General features: G+C 32.7%; 1 protein-coding gene across 1 annotated transcript; it reads right to left on the reverse strand.

Moving 5' to 3' along the window:
- Positions 1–8,831: 8,831 nt before the first annotated feature.
- On the reverse strand, positions 8,832–9,713 carry LOC131166494 (uncharacterized). The gene has a single exon (XM_058125094.1). The coding sequence runs from the start codon at positions 9,711–9,713 to the stop codon at positions 8,832–8,834; it is 882 nt and encodes a 293-aa protein (XP_057981077.1).
- Between the last annotated feature and the right edge of the window lie 11,633 nt (positions 9,714–21,346).

The raw sequence follows: 21,346 nt of genomic DNA on the forward strand, positions 1-21,346 counted from the left end.
TGCTCCTCAAACATAGTGACTATCAAAATTTGTTAATATGATTTTGAATAATTTATTTTCAACATGATTATTTCCCTTCAAACTTTTTTAATCTATATGGAGTCGGTGGACAATCCAAATATCCAATGAACTAGTGCATCTTCTTTTGACTTAGAATAGTTTGCTGGCCTAATTTTTAAAAATAAGAGAAAGTATGAGCATAATTATACCAAATCTTAGTGGGATTAATATAACTTAATCTAAAATTAATTGGACCGACAGCCCATTTTTGTGTCACTTCCGTGTATCCCTAACAATCAGCCACCTCCGCTGTAATAATAAGACCCGCCCATGACTTTTTTTTACCCCCTTTTACTGTATTTTTCACGTGTTTTTTTTTTTAAATAGTTTTTTGCCCTTTTTTTTTTTAAATAATCCGTGGGCTCTCGCAAATGAGCCAACGGTTTCGACAGAAGTGGGGCCCATTAACCGAGCGGCCCAAAACGGAGTTGGCCCATCCGGCACCCACGAAAGCGGAGCCTCTCCGCGGGTTGCCAAGTGGCAGGACGCAGGCCTCACGTGCTGAGAACGTCGGCGCAGAAAAGGGTTGTCCAGTTCAGCACGTGGCCCAGAAGGTGTTGGGCCCCGCAGTTGCGGGAGGCCCATGGGCCGATTCCGATAGCGACGAATTGCCTCGGGAAGTGGTTACTCAAGTTCTAAAACTTAAAAATAAAGAAATGAGAGGCAGCTCAGATTTGCGAGTCTCCGGTGGCACCGGCTTTGAAGGCAATGCCAGCTCCTCCTGAGAAGTAAAACAGGTTGGGGAGTGGCTTGTGCCTTGAGATGAAAGATTGGCATCCCAAAAACACTTAATGATGATTTTAATCATAATTAATTATTGTTAATTATTAATAGTTAATTAATGTGGACGAAGGAGAATGAGGGAATCCCATTGGACTTAGGTGGTATATATATATATATGACGCAGGCTGCATGTGAGGGGTTGTGCTGCTAGCTGGCCCATCAGCATATGTGTGAGAGAGACAAAAGGGTGAGCAAGGTGACATGTGGCTAATAAATAATATTGCAAAAAGCATAAATCGCGTTAGAGGTTCGAAAAAAAAAAAAGACACGAGCTTTCTATGATATTTTTAAGTGATTCATATAATTTTTTGTTTTTTCTTCTGTTTTATTTTTTGGAAAAAAAAAAATTTATATGCCTTCTTTAGTTTTTTAATATTTGATAAAAAGATGCAGACATTTTTTGAATTTTTTAAAAATATTTCTTGCAAGTGGATGTTTGATTTTTAGACATTATATCAATTTTTTTCTAAAGTTGATATTGAATTGAGGAAAAAGATATAAGTGTTCTAAAAAAAGATTCATGTTTTTTTATCAAATCTCTGGAGAGGTTGTGATCTTTTGTCCTAAATAATGTGATGACAACAAATGGGGAAAAAATTGGAATGTTATGATTTGAAATTTTATGTTCGGAAATAGGATTTTTTTTTTTTTTTTTTGAAAAAATTCATATTATCAAAGAAATTAATGGAAATGTTTTTGTGTGTGTGATGAATCTTTAATGAAGTTCAAATATTTACGACATAGGATTTTTTGAATAAAATAAATGTGAAATATTGTAATTCTTAACTCATATGTTTTTGTTGCAGCCAAAAATTGAACGACCTTCACGATCCCTGATCACGACCACCTGAAAAGAGATAAATAAGGAAGACTTGGAGGACCCGGGGTGTACTCCGGGGGATCGCTCCGATGCCTAAGTTAGGGATTGACTTGAGAAATTTTTTATGCAACAGTAAAGTAGAGTTTAGAATGAGATACCTTAACCTCTTCTCTGAATCCTCATTTATAGTGGTGGAGTTTGACCCAAGGGTGATGTGTCATTTATTAGCGAATTATGACGCAAACGTGAATCGCTCCAGTTGTTATAACGTTGGCGTAGATTGCTTTAGTCATCATGAAGCTAGCGTCAATTGCTCTGCCTGAGCAGTTGACTTATGTGGTAATTGCCCTCATCAATGCTGGGCTCTAGTCTCCTTTGGATTTATGGTAAGTGATATATTTAAGGTATATCAGTTGTCCCCTCTTTAGTTTCGAATTTTTGAAGCTGGCATCCAAAGTTTGAAAGTTGTATTTTTTTTTTTTTTGTCGAGCAGCTCTTCTTGAGGCATTTTGGGCTGCTTATGGTTTCATGAGTTGCGCTCTTCTTTTTTGTCATTTCTGGCCTAATGAGCTGTGCTCATATTTTGGGCTATTTTTAGGCATCACGAGCGTTGCTCGTCAGTTGGGCCGATTCTTCTTTGCCTAATGAGTTGTGCTCATTTTTTGGGCAGTCTTCTGGCCTCACGAGCGTTGCTCGTCAGTTGGGCCGATTCTTCTTTGCCTAATGAGATGTGCTCATTTTTTGGGCAGTCTTCTAGCCTCACGAGCGTTGCTCGTCAGCTGGGCTGATTCTTCTTTGCCTAATGAGTCGTGCTCATTTTTTGGGCAGTCTTCTGGCCTCACGAGCGTTGCTCATTAGTTGGGCCGATTCTTCCTTACCTAATGAGCTGTGCTCATTTTTTGGGCTATATCTTTAGTAACATTTTGATAATTTATGATGTCGGGATGGTTGTTCAATTCGACAAGTTCTTGCAGTTTTGATTTCATTGGTGTTAAAGATGTGAGTTCTGGTATTTTCAATATCAGTTAGGATTCTTAATTGGTTAGGGATGGATTTGTTTCAAAGGGATTGGATGTGTATGCACCAAGTGTTCGATCATTTGTGGCAAAGGGAACTGCAAGTAAGAGTGCAATGTTATAGATTTCGCAGACTATTTTTGTGTTGTCTGTGTCATATGTGGGGTTTATAAACTCATATTATTCAATTGTATCCCAGTTGATTCGTGAGTCCCATGTTGGATGGGGTTGTGAGTGCAATGGTAGATTGAAGTTTGAGATTGAGATCTTCGAGATGTCTACCATTGACGACGGTGATTTTGTTACTATTTGTTTTGATTATGGTGTGGATTGTTCAGCTGATTGGGCTCCAGGTGCTCGATAGAATGTCACTAAGGAGCTTGATTTTTCTGTTTGAGGTTTTGCCAATTGTAGTTGCTACAATTATGCAATTTCAGTGTGCATTGCAATTTCAACTCAAATTTCCAATTGTAATTTCAAATTCACTATTTAGAGTACTGTTTAGTGCACATGAATGTGTAAGAGTCATTATTGTTGACCCCATGGTACATTCGGCTAACCCATTGAAATTTTAAAGTTTGGCTTTGTTTATTTGACTGGCAGTGTAGCTGTTATGACCCCACTATGCATTTAGTGCATAGGTCACTGTTCAATCAATTAAATATTTTGAACATCCTATTAATTATTATTAGTCATTAAGGCGGAGATCTCAAGCATTGAAACTATGACATATATTATTTTATTTTATTTTTAAGAATTATTATTGTATGATGGAGAAAAAATCATACCTTGAGAATAGGCACGTTGGCTACATAAATCTTATGCATAGAAACATCAATTGTAGTCGGATTCGTATTAGATCTGGAATTTCCCAATATCGCAAGCTGGGTCCCGGTTATTCGTCCGTCAATTTTATTACTTGGCTTTTTCAATGCGAGTAAAGCGTCATTGATGTGCTTGAACGTAATAAACCCGTACCCTTTACTTTTCTCGGTGACCTTGCCAAGGATCGCGATGGCTTCTTCAAGGTCACCATAGGTGGAGAAGAGATTGTGGAGGTTCTTGATGGTAGTGTCCCATCCAATTCCGTGAATGAAGAGTTTGCACTAGGTAGGATCCCAATTGGCGATGGATCAGACGGCATCGAGTACGTCTAGGTGTCGGACGGTGGTATTTCGGACGATCTTAATTGAGCCAATGCATCGACCTTCAATTATCTGATGTAGTCATGATCAAGGATTGAAAGAGAAAACCTCTCAAGAAGTTCCCACAGACGGCGCCAACTGTTGCAGCCAAAAATTGAACGACCTTCACGATCCCTGATCACGACCACCTGAAAAGAGATAAATAAGGAAGACTTGGAGGACCCGGGGTGTACTCCGGGGGATCGCTCCGATGCCTAAGTTAGGGATTGACTTGAGAAGTTTTTTATGCAACAGTAAAGTAGAGTTTAGAATGAGATACCTTAACCTCTTCTCTGAATCCCCATTTATAGTGGTGGAGTTTGACCCAAGGGTGATGTGCCATTTATTAGCGAATTATGATGCAAACGTGAATCGCTCCAGTTGTTATAACGTTGGCGTAGATTGCTCTAGTCATCATGAAGCTAGCGTCAATTGCTCTGCCTGAGCAGTTGACTTATGTGGTAATTGCCCTCATCAATGCTGGGCTCTAGTCTCCTTTGGATTTATGGTAAGTGATATATTTAAGGTATATCAGTTTTAAGTATTGTAAAAAAAAAAATTCAAATCAAAGATCTAGTGAAAAAACAAAATATATAATTCTTTTTACAAATAATAATCTAATAAATATTAGAAGGGATGGATCGTTGCATAAGATTTTTGTGCACTAATCACAAGGCAATTAAGGGAATACCGTGCAACCTATATTCTAGCGTGTAATTTACTCTTACGAATTCAAATACTAAAATGATATTTTATAATTATTACTAGGGGTGAGCATAATTCGGGGAAACCCAAATTAACCGACCAAAATTGATCGGTTCGGTTCGGTTAAGAACACATGATCGGTCGGTTCAGTTTTTTGTAAAAAGAACTCATTTATTATTAAATGAAAGTTTGATTTTATATGATTAAAAAAATGAAATATTAATGATGTGTAAAATCAAATTTTTATTTATAAATTTGGTATATTTTTCATTTTCTTTCTTATTGTCCTCGATGACCAAATATAAAAATGTGTATTTCTTATTATTTTTATTTTTCTTTCCCTAATATTTTATGAGTTCCAAACAAGAACTAAGCAAATTTAAGGAAAAATTAATTTCTTTTGCCCTTATTATTATTTCAAGTAGTTGTTCTTCTTATTATATGAAAACAAAACAAAAAGAACCTTATTTGACCTCCAAAATCCCATGCTAAATTCAAAGAATTTTGAATTAGAAGTAAAATAAAATTATAAGAACCAACTAAAATTTTTATATAGATAAATAAATAATAAATAACATATTTATTATGACGACCTACATAATTTAAGATGTGCATTTATTGGATTCACTTTCTACCTATGTAACGATCCCAAAAATAATATGCATGAGGGTGTGGAGAGAGAAATGGAGAGAGGTGATATATATCAAGAAGTCAAGAAACATTTTGAAGTCTCCTTTCTCCCCCCTCTCACGGTTCCTCACCTCTCTCTCTCTCTCTCTCTCTCTCTCTCTCTCTCTCTCTCTCTCAATTTTTCTTGCATTTCTCCATCAAATTGAAGAACGAACATCATTTTTGGGTCCTAACTCCGTTTTTCAACGATTTAACCAAAGAAATTTCATCATCCGTGTAGAGACCCAAACTCGTAAATAAGGAAAATAAATAAGAAAATGGTAAAAATGGAATTTCAGTAGGGTTCGTCAACAAAGCCAGTATATTCATCGACAAAGTCCATTTAGTTCTTCGTCATCGAAATTTAGAGCGTCGTTGACGAAAAAATACTGAGCGAACCAAGAAAATATCCGGATGGAGTTCGTCAACGAAGGAAGAGCTTCGTCCACGAACAGTCCAAGTGGTTCGTCGATGAAGGCGCCGCTTCGTCAACGAATTTGACTCAGTCAAAGGTTCTATAAATATCATTTTTGGTTGCTTAAGGGGTAAAAAAACCCAAAAACTCTCTCTCTCTCTCTCTCTCTCTCTCTCTCTCTCTACGATCCTTCGCCGTTCATCGTCTGTTTCTACAATTGGAGGTTTCTGTGTTGATCAGCCCGATCAAGGGAGGAAACTCTACAATTATAGCGGATCAGATCGTCATTTTGAAGATTTTCAGGATTTTTTCTAAAATCGAGGTAAAGATTTGAATTCGTTTTTGTTTTGGTAGATCTGTAATAGATTGAATAATATTGAAGTATTGTTCTTCGGTTTTTAGGTTTTGAGGATCCCGTGTCATAGTTTTAGATTAATAAGCTCGTGTTTCAGTTTTCGGGATAAAGGTAAGGGGATTTGTTTACATCAGTATTTTTAGAAAAGAACCACATGATATGTAGCTAATGTTTATATGTACTTATTAACTGCTTATTTGCAAAGTTTATCGGGTATAATTGCTGATTCTTACGGTTTTCACGATTTTACGGTTTTGGCAAAAATGGGGGTTTTTGGCATATGATCTCCAAATTTATTAAACTACTTTATTTATACTAAAACTAAAGTAGGAGATGCTTGAAACTCTTAATAGCAGTAGAAATGATATTTTACGAATCAATTTATATGAAATGTATAATTGACCAATTAAGTGTGACGTATAATATGAATTGAATTTATACTGATTTGAGATGTATGTATATAAACTATGTGATTATCAGATAATGCAGAAAACAGGTGCCGGTTAGATACCGTGCCAAGTATAAGAAAAGGATAAAACTGAGAGGTTACAAGTCTGTTTTTCACAGTATGAATGAAAGTATACATAAATGAGATTGTGAAAATACTGAAATTGCACAGGTTATTATCTTTTAATGTAAATTATATATATGATATTGGGACTGCAACTTGTCTCAATAGTATATGAAGCCTTAAAACACTTATATTTTGTAGGTTCAGTACCGTTGCCAAAACAGAGGTACGGTGCAACCACACGCAGTTATTTTTCAGTGTGGGTACCTAGTAGTAGGCTTGGTAAGAAGGGTCATTGGTCAAAAGGGATCGGAGTGGTGATGGTCAAGTCGGATTGCAGTATGTTATGATGCCTGACAATGCCTACACGAATAGGGCTCTATCAGTGCTTTCTTATCGCACAACCCTTGCTGTGGAGAGTTACTGGCATAGTTATGATAGTTTCAAGCTAGACGATGTTCTAAATGTGCATATACATGATTTAAAAAGTTTAACGAGCAAAGTCACAGGTTTGATTACCGAGCGGAGGGATTGTACAGTGTATTGGCCTGTAGCCTACCATAACCTCGAGAACTCTCACTTGTAATGATGCTGGATTGAATATTATCAAGGATTTATATATGTACTACATATACATTACAGTATAGAGAATGTGTCATCTATGTAACCGTTTTTAAACAAAAATATAACTGTATAGTCACACACTGATGTAATATCTTCCTCCTTATTGAGAAGTGTCTCACCCCAATTTTACAACCTTTCTTTTAGGGGTTACAGGAAATCAGTCCTAATCTTCTAAAAAGACTTTGGAGCGTAGAGTCTGGTTAGCTTACGTAAGTTGTATGAATTCTGAGTTGTTTAGCCAGGATGGGTTTCTCTTTGGGAATGTAATACAGTTTATGTTTTATATACGTGTTAATGTATGTAAGGAACAATTAGATACTTTGGCATGTCTATTAGAATCCATATGAATGTTTATTTTTTCCGCAATATATGTGAGTACGAATCATTTTAAAATACACGTATGTCCCTGTTTAGGGCGGGTAGTTATGTATGTTATCAGGATTTGTATAGTATAAGTATGTATAGTAGCACTTTGGGGCCGTATTAAGGGTCGGGACATTACAATTCACACGTCATAGGCACCACTCCAGGGTTAGGATAAGTGAGTTAGATTATAACAAAATTTATTTTAAAATATATTTTTTATTTAAATTGATTATGCAAATTCAATTATTTCCAAATATTTGGGCTAAACTATACTGCGGGGATTTGATTATATCGGGTTTTATGATTATATTGTAATTAAATTAAAATATGTGGATTATTATACATTTTCTTTGATAATTTATTAAAATTCTAATTATTATACAAATCATGTGGCATGAGTTTATTTTATATTATTGCATAATTGAGCAAATTTGAGAGTGTTATGCTTATTATGTGAGTTATTGAAAATATTGATGCGATTTGATTATAAATTTGATGTTGGGGAAATGTTCAAATTATTATACGGCTTAATTGCATAAATTTTAAGAACTTTGACTGCCGTAACTACAAAAGGAATATTTGTGTAGTCATACTGTTGTAGAAGTATTGGCGATGGATAGTCAGTTTGGCTTGAGTAGGGTTATACCCACCTATTTCCGGACCAGGATGTGGTAGGCAAACTGATCTTACAGACGTAATATTTTGAAACATTGATAAGAATGAGAGTAGAAGAAATTTGTACTGTGCCTATGTGTGTGACTAAGGCTTTTTCCCCATTTGGAAAATAGACATAAGTTTGTGCAATAGAAGTAACAGAGGTCAACTGAGAGACAGAATGGACCATATGATCAGTAGCTCCAGTATCAATGATCCAATCATTGGATTTTGAATTATGCATATGAAGAGATGGAATAGAAAATTGAGCAAAAAATATGGAATGAGATAGATTTGGTTGAAACCAAAAAGAGTTACCTGAAAAATTAGACGAATAAGAAGGAGTAGAACTGCTACAAGCATGAAAAGAAGATTGAGAAGATACAATGGGTGCTGAAACAGAAGTATTCTGATGAGAGACTTGAGTACCAAATCCTGATCCAGTTGTTGAATGACTTTTCCAAAAATTAAGCAACTGCTCACATTGAGCCTGAGTAATTGGACATTGTGTCAAGGAAGGCTGTTGTGTTTGAGGTATGATTTTTGATTGAAGACCAGTTTGAGGCAACGAACCAACCACTTGATTAGCCATAATTATGTGTCCTCCTTTAGGTTTGTACCCTAGAGGATAACCATGAAGCTTATAGCATTTATCAGCTATATGACCTGTTAAGCCACAATAGGACAAATTGGTCTTTCTTTCTTAGAATACCCTCCTCCTTTATCACCATTGAAATGCTGAAATTGTCCTTTGTTGTGATTAACAAACATTGCAGCAGCATTTGCTTCAACATTATAACCTGTAATGTCATGACCAATGTTTCTCCTCTTTTCTTCTTGTATAACTAAAGAGCAAACTTTGCTTAATGAAGGAAATGGTTCTATTAGCAATATTTGACCAATAAGATTGCTGTAACTATCATTCAAGCCCATCAAGAACCTAAAAACATGTTCCTTATGTTGAACATCCAATTGAGAAGCCTTGGATCCACAAATACAAGCGCAAGAACAAACAGTAAAGGGCTGATGGCTGACAAACTCATCCCATAAAGTCTTGAATTTTGTAAAGTAAGAACTTATTGAGAGTGATCCTTGTGAAAGATGAGAAATTTCTTTCTCAAGTTCAAATAATCGTGGTGTATTACCTTGTGAAAGTCTATCCTTAAGATCAAACCACAAATCTTTTGATTTATTGATATACATCACACTAGCTTTCAATTCCATACTCAAAGAATTGGTTAGCCAAGAAAGAACCGTAGTGTTACAACGACTCCAAGAATTGAATAAAGGAGAAGAAGGATCTGGTTCTGCAATCGAGCCATTTACAAATCCAAATTTGTTCCTGGAACTCAAAGCCAAGAACACTGATCTAGCCCAACTCATATAATTTTCTGGACCTGTAAGAGGTTGAGATGTAAGAACAAAACCTGGATTCTCATTCTCAGGAAGAAAGTAAGGATTATCAGCATATTCATCCACCAATGCTGTACTTGAATTGGATACCGATTGTGAAGTGAATGTTGTCTGTGATGAACCAATAGCGGAAGCCATTGAAAACTTAAAGAAACTCAAATTCAAGAAGACAGAAAAAATTCTTCAATGCTTGAAGAAGCTCTGATACCATGTAAAATTCGTAAAACTGATATCAAAATTGAATTACCAGATCTCTGTAATTACAAGAACAGTACCATGTAAAACTGATATTCATCTACAGCATTGTAGTGAATTTCTTCATAAAATTCTCATTATCATACGGGTTTACAAGGATCTATATATATAGTAAAAAATACAACTGAAACTAATAACTGATAACAAAATAATACTAACAGCTTAACTGACTTGCTGTTATAGACAACAAAATCAGTTAATTAACTGACATCTGCTGTTGCTGTTGATTCTTCTTTTCTGCTGAGATTAACACAGGATAAAGGTGCTAATTATATAATAAAAGTGGACAATTGTGCCTAGACCTTGCGGTGTTTGAAGTGATGCCTTTGTTATGATCCTCAAGTGGATACTAAAACACACCAGTGATCGACGGAAGTGATCATGAAACTTGCAAAATATATATGAATTCTGAGGTTGTAGCATTCATAGCTTGAGGAGAGCCTTCCTGGTTACTTAACTGCTCACCTGCTGTGACATTTTTCAGGCCTTCATTGGGTGCCCTTGTGACAATTACCATCTTAATAAAGAGTTCTGTAGATAAATGTTGATTTTGATTTAGACAACTTTCTAGTTCAAGTCACTACAAGGAAAACAAAGTTCCCATTCAAGTGCATCTTATAAAATTTATCCAAGGACCTTGAGCACATATGCTCATAACAGAACTTACCAATAAAAATAAGTAGTCATCCTAAATAACATGATTAGAGTTTTGACCATACTTGTGTATTGAAGCTAATGATGTTGTCTTGATTATTGAGTATCCTCGACTAACCAATTGCGTTGTTCCTAGATTTTTCTCCTGATACAGAGGGTTGTTATATATATAAATAATGTGTCATGTTTCTTCTAACAATCTTGTTGCGTTGTTCCTGCATGACTCCTTTTGCTCCATTTATTTTTTCTCTTTGAACAAAAAGTGTAGGACATGTTTGGTATCGTTACTATTTCTATTTTCTATTATTGTTTCTCCACGGTGAAGAAACAGATTATAAAATTAAAACGTGTTTGTTGATGTTGTTAGTTTTTTAATTTTTGTTGCTAATTTCAGTTGTTTGTTGAAAACTGAAAACCAAATTTTATGACTTTCAGTTGTTCAGATAACTTCTTGTCAAAAATTTTAATATCTAAAAATAGTTTTGGCATTAAATTATTTATTTTAATATTTTAAAATTAAAATTGAAATTAAATGATCATATGAATTTAAATATGGTTAAAATATTTATACATAAAATTTAAAAATAAATAATAAATCAATTACAAAATACTTTTAATATTTTTTTAATTGTCATGTCCAGTAAAATTTTTATTATAAAGTAAAATTTGAAACTAGAACAATTAAGCAAAATAATTGTAATAAATTTTATTTTTATTATAGTAATTTTTAATGTGTATTATTTGTAATTTTATTATTTTAATTATATTTTTACAATATTACTTGATTTAGAGATAAAGAGAAATTAATTCAATTTAAGTTCTTTCTTTGGCTCAATTATCGATTAGAAGATTTAGCTTGTATGAATCGCTATTGATTTGATACCAATAATGGCAATCGTTTCAATATGTTAAGGATACATATGTATCCACAATTAAAAATTCGTTGATAGTATAGTGGATAGTAGATTTTAAGGATGAAAATGAGCATTTTTTTAGTTAAATTTTTAATTTGTATTAATTTTAGAAATATTAAACAAACAAATTGTTGGTTTACGGTTTTTAATTTCTATTTCTGATTTTTGATTTTTGATCAACTGATTCATTAGACTTTTTTATTTAATGATCAAATTGTTTGCCCTTTTATTTTCCTTTTTTTTGTATGATATCTCCTCGATATTGTTTATTTTCCTTTAGGCTCACTAGGGAACAATTTTTATCTGCACTCATTATTCTCAAAAATGTCATTTTTAATTTTATTTAACATATATTAAAACTTAATAATTAATAAGGAAATTAAATGAATTTTATACTTAATAAAATAGAGTACTATTAAAAAAAACTCTCATATTACTTTTAAACTATGTTTGAAATTATAAATATTATAAATTTTGGATCTTTAATTGGGACACGTATAGGTTTCAAAAATTGAATAGAATTTTGTACTATATTTTATTAAATTTATACAAATTTAAATTTAAAATTTAAGTTTTAGTCTTAGATGGTTGATGAACCAGATAACTAAAATTGGGTTAAATTTATAGACAGAAATAATTAGAATAACCACGTCATATTTTATCTAACCAATTATATTGCCAATGTTTTGACAGCTAGTGTCAAGTGTGGGCCAAGAGGCCGAAGATTAGGTATGGGCTTGAGCCAGTTCATGGGCTATCGCTGTCCTTGTGCTGCATTGAAAATCATACGACGATACCCAGGAAGGCCCAACTGGTAGAAAACAGGCCAGGCTCAATCAGAACAAATGGGGCCACGCATGGTGTCTGAGGCCCACGGAAGGCCCATCGTGCCTGCAAATATTGCTTCTATTAATTTACAATCTGCTCTAACTGGCCAACTCTTCAATGGCAATGTATTAAAACGATAAAATCAATTCCTATAATTGTATTTTAAAATGTAAATTTCAGATTTTAACTTCAAATTTACGTTAACTTAAATATATTCTAATAAATTTTTATAATTATTTTATTTATATTTATATAAATTTTAATTTTAATTTTAAATTTCAACCTCCTGTTTGAAGTAAATTAACATCGTTAATGATTATTTTTATTGATCTTGTTCTAATATTGAAATTAATTTTTGGAATGATATATTTACGTTGAAGTAAAATAAGATTATTTGCTCTAATAATACAATGATTATGGCATTATTTTTTTAAAAAAAAAAATTTGCACATTATTTTTGTGCCTCGGGATAGAATTGGGTGATGGGTAAGAATAGGTGGTCGCTATGGAATCGACAAATTTGGATAGTGAGCCTGTCATCTTAAATTTGATGCCTAAAATTCATATTATTGCCTTCAATCATCATTATTATCATTTAAAATCTTTTATTGGTAAAAATTATTTTTTTTTTCTAAAAAAAAAAACATCATTGAAATCCTTTTCTCAAAACTGTTCTACAAACTTTTTTCTTTTCAAAAAAATTACTTCTTCCTTTGCTTTAAAAAAATTCAAAGCACCATATAAACAATTTAATACTAAAATAGAACTAAATAAAATGTTTTGTAATTTTTGTAAAACAATATATGGCAATCTAAAGCAAAATTAGAGCATTAATATCAAAATTTCTAATCCTAAAACTATTTTTCCTAATTCAAATTTATCATTCATTAAAAAGAAATAAGAGTGTTTGAAGCTGTCTTTTTTAAAAAAAAAAAAAATCCTCAAGGGAGTATTTGAAGCATTAGAGAAACAAATGTAAATATTAAAATTATACTAAAACTAAAAGTATTGTGACATAATTTCAGAAATTAATAAAATAGAAATTTGCCTCCTCAAAATGATAAAAACTCATTTTTGAAAGATTGTTAGACATCTAGAAAACTTATTTGTGAAAAGTGTGCAAAATAAAAAATTAGGATACCTTATTTTCCAAAAAAAATAAAAATAAAGTGATGCACTTTTTTAAAGAATAAAATAAACAAATAAAAAAGAGAACATCTTTTCAATTATAAGGAAAATATAGTATAGAAATAGATAGTTAAATACTTTTTCTTTTATTTATTTGTCGGTACAAGGATTAAATTTCTTTTGCTACCTATAATTTTAATTTAGACGAACTCTTTGGACCCTCCTAATTGGCATCAAAATAGGGATGATGTGAATACAAATATAGTTCTCTTATGGTAAATCAAGAATTAGATTTGGTACATAATTGAACTCGAGATTTCTTATTATGAAGAATTTTTTCAACTTCTTATGTCCAATTGACCCAATCCTTCGAATCATATGAAATAAGATAGTGTTCTCTTTATTTTTTTGGAACCATGTTTCCAAAACGACCTAAAGTGAATTTTAACATAATCAGGTAGAATTTGGAATGGATTTTTGACAAATTTAACAAACATTATTTCTCATAATTTATTGTATTATGTACACGTGTTATAGATGGCAAATGTGAAAAAAAAATAAAAACGAAAAAATAGGTTCTTCGGTAGAACCAGCGTGCTCCTCCCATTAGACCTTATTATCTAATGAAAATATTCTAAATAATAAATCTCAATTGGACGAGTCCGGTGTTTAATGTGATTGGACTCATTATTTGAAGTATTTTCATTAAATGAAAATGTCTCATGGAAGGACCACATTGATCCTCCTTGATAACCTAATTTTTCCTCGATGAATGTATATTACGCCTCGACATTGAATAGGATAATATGAGAGAGCATTAAGAGTCTATTTGAAACAAATTCAAGTAATGAACCTTTTGCCCTAAATTTCTCTACTTTATATTTTTAGATCTATTATTGTTGTTAATTACTATCTCAATATTTTAAAATCTTTTGGTAAAAGTTGGTGTTTTTTTTATCTCAAAATACAACCCATTCTTTCTTTTGTGCTTTAGAAAAATTCAAAATTGTAGTAAAAATAATTTAATCCCGATTAAAGTGAAATCAAATAAAATGTTTTAGTACTTTAAACAATTTACATACCAATCTAAAGCAATTGAAACATTAAAAGCAAAAGATATTCACCTTCCTGAGATTTAGTAAAAAGACAAGAACCTCCCTCGAGGTTTCAAAAATTTCAGTAATCTCTCCTAAGGTTTCAAGAATTTCAAGAATATCCCTTGAGGTTTTGCAAAAAAGATGCAAACCTCCCCTTGTGATTTTTCAAGTCTTGAAAAAAGTTTGTATCTTTTTTCCAAACCTTAAGGGAGGTAAGTATCTTTTGCCCAAATATTAGTATCAAAATTTCTAATCCCCTATTTTTTTTCTAACTTATAATTATCATCAAATAAGATTATTTGCAAAAAATTCCATAGTGTATTGTATCAAAGAAATAGATGTGAATAATACAAAATATATTGACAGGAATAGCTAATGTGACATAATTTCAACGATAAAATAAAATAAGAGTAAAAAGTGAAAAATATCCGGCTAAAACATATAAAAGTCATTTCAAATGAATAAAAATCTAGAAAAATTGCTCATGTAAAATTGAAAAAACTTGCTGAAGACAAATTTTGATTCTTCGTTTTCAAATAGTACTTCGTATGAGTAAAAAAAAAAAAGAAGATAGGACATATTTTCAAAAGAAAAAATTATATAAAAATAAAAGTTAAATTTTTTTATAAAATTATATCTAAAAGTAAATGTGAAATTGTATGCCCAAATATAAATATACACTTGGAGAACAAAATTTGAATATTTAGTTATAATATGTTTGTTGAGAAGAAGATGAAAGATAATTTTAAATTTGTGTTATAATATAACAACTGTATATAAAAGAGACAATCATATTACTCTTTTCTTTTCTTTTTTTCTTTTCTTTTCTTTTTTGTCTTACCAAACATTACATTAAAAAATTATTTAATAGTTGCATGACATATTGTTGAAATCCTTTCATAAAAATGTGCTTGGCAGGCACGCATATGGATACAAACATAGATGTTTTGTATTACCAAATAATATCACATTTTAAATAAGCATTCAAATTAATATAATTTAAGTGAGAGAGAAATTTGTGTGAAGAAAGAAAACAAAGAGAAAGAGAGAGCGGGAGACAAGAGGGGTTTTTGTATTGAGTTTTATTTTATTTTTTAAAAAAATAAATAGTGGGACACGTGCCACATACGGGCGGTAACACGTGGGACAAATAGGATAGGGGGCGATGTGGTGTAATCCTGGTCGTCAATATGTATTTTCTTTAGATTGCCAGATCGATGCCACGTCAGCGACCAGATAAAAAATAGTTTAAAAATCAAGAAAAAAATTTTAAAATTAGAAAATAAGTCAAAATTATTTGAGTTATTTTGACTTGGATAAAAAAATAGAAATATAGAAATATAAAAAATGAAATAAAAAGTCTTTGAAAATCCTATAAAATTATAGAAAATGATGGAAATTTTTTTAAAAAATCTATAAAATTTTATACAAATTTGGGAATGTTTTAAAAACTTTTTTTGATTAAATTTGTTGAGTTTGTTTGAATATTATTTGTATATATATTCTATTTTTGTGTGCGTGTGTCCCAATGATTAAACAAAGGGTAAAGAGGTATTTCAGATCTCACCTATATTAGTTATGAGAGGTTTTTATCAAATAAAATCTCCTCTCTTGGAGTTTGCATTAGACATGACTAAATCACACCTTATTTTATATTTTTTTAAAAAATTAATATTCATTTATTTTTTTAAGGAGTTAACTAAATACCATTAGATTTTATTTAAGAATAATTCATGGTTAATTAGGTATCGTTTGTAGATCGTAGAACGAGAGTGTAGGGGGTGCAATTTACCGTTCGTAGACTGAGACTGCTGGTTCCTTAGCCTTAGGATTATTCTAAATACCAATTAATGAATAGTAATTAGGCAAACTAAACACCTAGAAAAATAACAAGTTAGTGACAATCCCATCAAACTTTCATTATTATTATTCCTCGCCATTCCGGACCCTTATCGGAGACGTTGCGACAAGCTTGCTCTTTTATTTAATGTTCCGTCTATATATTAAGGAAAAAAAAAAAGTATGTTGGGTCTTCCAATATTTAGTTTTTTCTATTTTTGCAGATAATTTGATGTATATATGTTTAAATATTAATTATGAAAGCCTTAATCCATGCATCTGAAAAATTATCCTTAATCATAAATTGCTGTAAGAATGCTATGCTTAATTATTTAAGCAACTGTCATTAACTTCTTCCGTGCCTACTAAACTTTCCCCCTGCCTGTAAGACATTTGGAATTTAATAATACAAGAATGCAAATTAATGCTTGCAGCATGATAATTATTGTTGCTTAATTTTCAAATTCAGATAGCTTCCACGAGAAAGAGCAATATTAAATTTTTTAGAATGACACATTTTTTATTTGCTAGAATTTTTAAGTTGAGTTATCCTTCTTTTGTTGAATGATTAAATGTATGTAGGATTTAATATTGACAATGTGCCACAAGAAGAAAGAGTATGTAGACAATATTTATTTTAAATTGTAATGGATCTCATTTAAATGCATATAAATTTTTATTCAAACCTTAAAATCCGTGCATTCAAATATAACCTCACTACATCTAATTCAAAATTGGGATTATTAAGGTATGAAGCATTCAAAAGATATATACTTTCGGGTGCCCAACTAGGGAGATATTGAGTTGTTGTGGGCCTCGTTGACCGAGGTGCTCTTGGAAGGCCAAAATCAAGCTGGTGTCCTTGGAAGGCCAAAACCGAGTTGGGTTGTGGACTTCATTGATCAAAGTGCCCCCTTGGAAGGCCATAATTAGGTTGGGGCATGGGCCCCATTGATGAAGATGACCTTGGAAGGATAAACTCGAGCTCGGTTGTGGGCCCCAATAGTCAAGGTGCACTTGAAAGGCCAAAACCAAATTGGGTCATAAGCCCCACTGACCAAGGTGCCCATGGAAGGCCAAAACTGAGTCGGGTCAAGTGTTCCACCAATGAAGATGCCCCTAGAAGGCCAAAATTGAGTTAGGTTGAGGGCCCCACCAATTGATGTGCCCTTAGAAGGCTAAAAACAAGCTGAATTTTGGACCCCACTTATTGAGGTGCCCTTGGAAGGCCAAAACCAAGCTAGGTCATAAGCCCCACCAACTAAGGTGCCCTTGAAAGGCTAAAACAAGTCGGGCCTTGGGCACCATTGATCAAGGTGCTCTTTAAAGACCAAAATTGAACTAGGTCATGGGCCCTACTAATTGAGGTGCCCTTGGAATGCCAAAATCGAGTTGGGTCATGAGCCCCATTGATTGAGGTACCCTTGGAAGGCCAAAACTAAGCTAAGCTATGAGCCTCGACTGAGGTGTCCCTTTGAATGTCAAAACCGATTTGACCTAAACAATCTATTTAGTTGACTTCAATTGTCTAGTGCATTGATTAACTTAATTGTCCAATAAGAGAATCTACACACCCACGATGACAAATCTTAATTATCCACCCTGATAGAAAAATTGACATTCCCATGGTGGAGAGAAGTAGTTGACCACATCCAAGTGAAGGGAATCCATGCCTCTAATGTAGTTAGGAGCAAAGAGTCGAGTAACAAAAGGGGTAGGTTTTCCAAGAAAGGGGTGATTCACTCTCTCCATTCTTCTCACTCTTTCCTTTTTACACTTTAACTAGAGAATTAACAATTGACTTAATTAGGCATCGAAGAGATCACGTGGAAGCCACCGGGACCTCTCAAGAGCCTACCTTTGATTTTGTAGGTTAGAAGTGAGAGAAATTCTTTATTAACTTCCAACCTAACCAACTTCTGAAGTGACTATCTACTTTCAAGCATCAACATTTGCATACATACGCACACACATATATAATCATAACAAGCTTTTTCACTAACTAAAAATCATCTCATAACAGTGAAAGATAGTTAACATGAAAGATGTGCATAAATTTTTTCGTGTGGATAGCCAGACCCTTTTGTCACTAATGCATTTCATTTGCCAATTTTTTCTCACAAGAGCACAATAATTGCCTTAATGACTTGATCAACCAATAGGACAAAACAATCAATGGTTTCATTTGGTAGTGTCATAGCTGTATTAAAAAAAATACTATTAAAAAATATCTTTGAGAAGTTACAATGGTTTTCTTCTTAAAAATTTGTCTAATAATGTTTTGTACTAAATTCTATTTGTAGTGCTAATTGTGCTTGATTGTGCTCAATAATTATTTTCACTAAACGTAATATTAGAAAGTAATAATAATTGCTATTAATTAATCAGGTTACTTTCATAGAAGAAAAACATAATTAATTACTTTTCAAAATCTACTTTTGTTATGACAGTTACTTTCTTTGAAGCACAATCCACCCATGCACACCTCTTTTCAACATGAAATACTTCAAAAATATTGCTTATGTGTAAAAAATAATTATTTAAATAGGAGAAGCATTGTTAAATATATAGTCTAATATTCACACAAGGTTGATCATTTTACCGATCAAGATAGCTAGTTAGTAAAGAATTATTCTACTATTGTGGGCGCATACCTAATAATTTTCTAGGGTTTAATTAATTAATCAATTTTTCGAATAAGGTCAATAAAGATACGAGGGTAAATAATTGCATAGGCCCACCCATTACGAACAATAGCATGAATTCACTAAATATATATATATTAATGCAAGTTGGAAGCCAATACAATTTTTATAGGCATAAACTTTTTCTCGTCGCACTTACATCTACAAATTAAGTGCACGTGTATAATAACATTTTTCTTTTGCACTTATAGTCCTGATTTGACAATTATCATCTAACATTTTTATACTTCTAATTTCATTAGACAATTTCTAATAAATTTTCTTTAAATATTTATAAAATACGTTAAAGTAGACTTGTATTTTCATAAAAAAAAATTAATTAGTTTCTAAACAATGTCATTAAGATGCCTAATCCAAACCTAAAAAATGAGTAAATTAACTATTTAATTATATATATATATATGTGTGTGTGTGTGTGTATGCGCGCACATACATACAAACATAAATAAATTGCATAATAATTATTTCTTTATTGGGCATGGTATGATCACAATCATTGTGGATGCTAAAGTTAATTTGCATGTTTCTTCCACACTAAGCTCTTTTAATTTGAAGTATGATTAAGTCAATTGGTACAGCTAGAAGGATAGGAGGCTATGCATATATAATATATAGGATTAGGATTACTCTAATAATTCCTACATGCGTGGTACATCTATCGTCAACTGTGACCTACATTTGCAAGAATTAATGTAACAATTTTTAAAATGTGGACTCTCAAGGTCAATTGAATTTTTGTGCCTGCTGCCTAGCTGCTAGTAAGCTACCACATTTTGCCTAACTAGAGAATTTTTCTTCCTCCACCGAAAAGGTGGGCTCAGAGCTTTTATTTTTTATTTTTTAAGTTAGCATGAGTATACAATTTTAAACCTTTTTTTTTTGACACACCCAACTTCCTTGTTTAGCTTTTAATTTTTTTTAAAATGTCATGTCTTCATTGACTACACGCTTATTCAAAATATTTGTGCATTCTTTGCTTATATTTGTAATTCATTAGACTCAAATGATAACATATATAGTAATTGATTTAATTAAATTGGTAAATGTGCTATAAAAGATTTTCTTGACAATTTCTACAATTATAATCCAAGTCTAACATAGACATATAGAGTATCTTTTTCCTTTTCTAAAATTTATTTACACAATTGAGTCTAATATATGTTTAATTTAATTTGGTATTGAATTCATAAAGGTCCTATATTTAATTTTAAAATAATAAATTTTTTTGTTTGTAAATGGCTTTACAATGTTAGGGGGTAAGGGGATGAATCCAGTAACACAAACACAATCACAATCACACAGTGAACACAAAAGAAATACGTGGTTTTGCCAAACTCGGCATACGTCCACGGGAGAGAGAGAATCTCACTATAAGATCAATAAGAGAGATACAAGAGAGGAGGAGTAACATAACTCAACTTAACTCTCAGCACAAACCTCTTTGCCTCATACACAACTCCTTGTTCTTTTTCACTCTGTATATTTTTCTCAGACACGCACAGCTTTACAAAGCAGTGTACATATATATATTAGAGAGGAACATTGAGATGGAGCAGTAATAAAAGAAATGTGCATGCTCGAGGCTGCGCATGCACCACGACGCTGCAACTTCCCAAGCAGAATAAATGCACCCACATGGGTGGGTCAGCAAATCACCCCCTCCAAACATGTGGGGGCAACCAAGTGTCTGCTGCTCTGATGCTGCAACACTATGACCTCGCCCTAGACTCAAGGTGTCCGCACTCCCTCAATAGAGTACCTGCACCCCCTTGTTGAGGTGCACATGCAGGGATCAACTTCTGGGTGATTTATGTAGATCTAAGAGACCCACTGAATCTGAACATAACTCCAATTTCTCTCTAGTCACTGTCTTTGTCAACATATCTGTTGGGTTTTGACTGTCAAGGATCTTCTCAACTACTAATACCCCTTTGTCTAAAAGAGATTTGATGAAGTGATAGTGAAATCCAATGTGCTTGGTCTTTGAGTGGAATGCTGAATTATTCGCCCAGTGTATAGCACTCTGACTGTCACTATACAAAACACTCTTCACCTGCTTGAAACCCAACTCTGTCAACAAACCCTATAACCAGATCATCTCTTTGCTCACTTCTGTCATGGCCACATACTTTGCCTCTACAGTGGATAGAGCAATGATTTTCTGTATCTGTGATACCCAACTAACGGCAGTAGCACCTATTGTGAATACATATCCAATAGTACTTTTTTTGTGATCTATCTCACCAGCAAAGTCTACATCTATGTATCCCTGCAATGTCAAATCACTTTTACCAAAACATAAACATTTGTTAATTGTACCTCAGAGATATTGAAATATCCATTTTACCGCT

The sequence above is a fragment of the Malania oleifera genome, chromosome 10, assembly GCF_029873635.1.
Source record: "Malania oleifera isolate guangnan ecotype guangnan chromosome 10, ASM2987363v1, whole genome shotgun sequence".
Classification (NCBI taxonomy): domain Eukaryota; kingdom Viridiplantae; phylum Streptophyta; class Magnoliopsida; order Santalales; family Ximeniaceae; genus Malania; species Malania oleifera.

Bases quoted from the DNA above. Each gene is read 5' to 3' on its own strand.
- LOC131166494 (XM_058125094.1), bottom strand. From the start codon at position 9,713: ATGGCTTCCGCTATTGGTTCATCACAGACAACATTCACTTCACAATCG.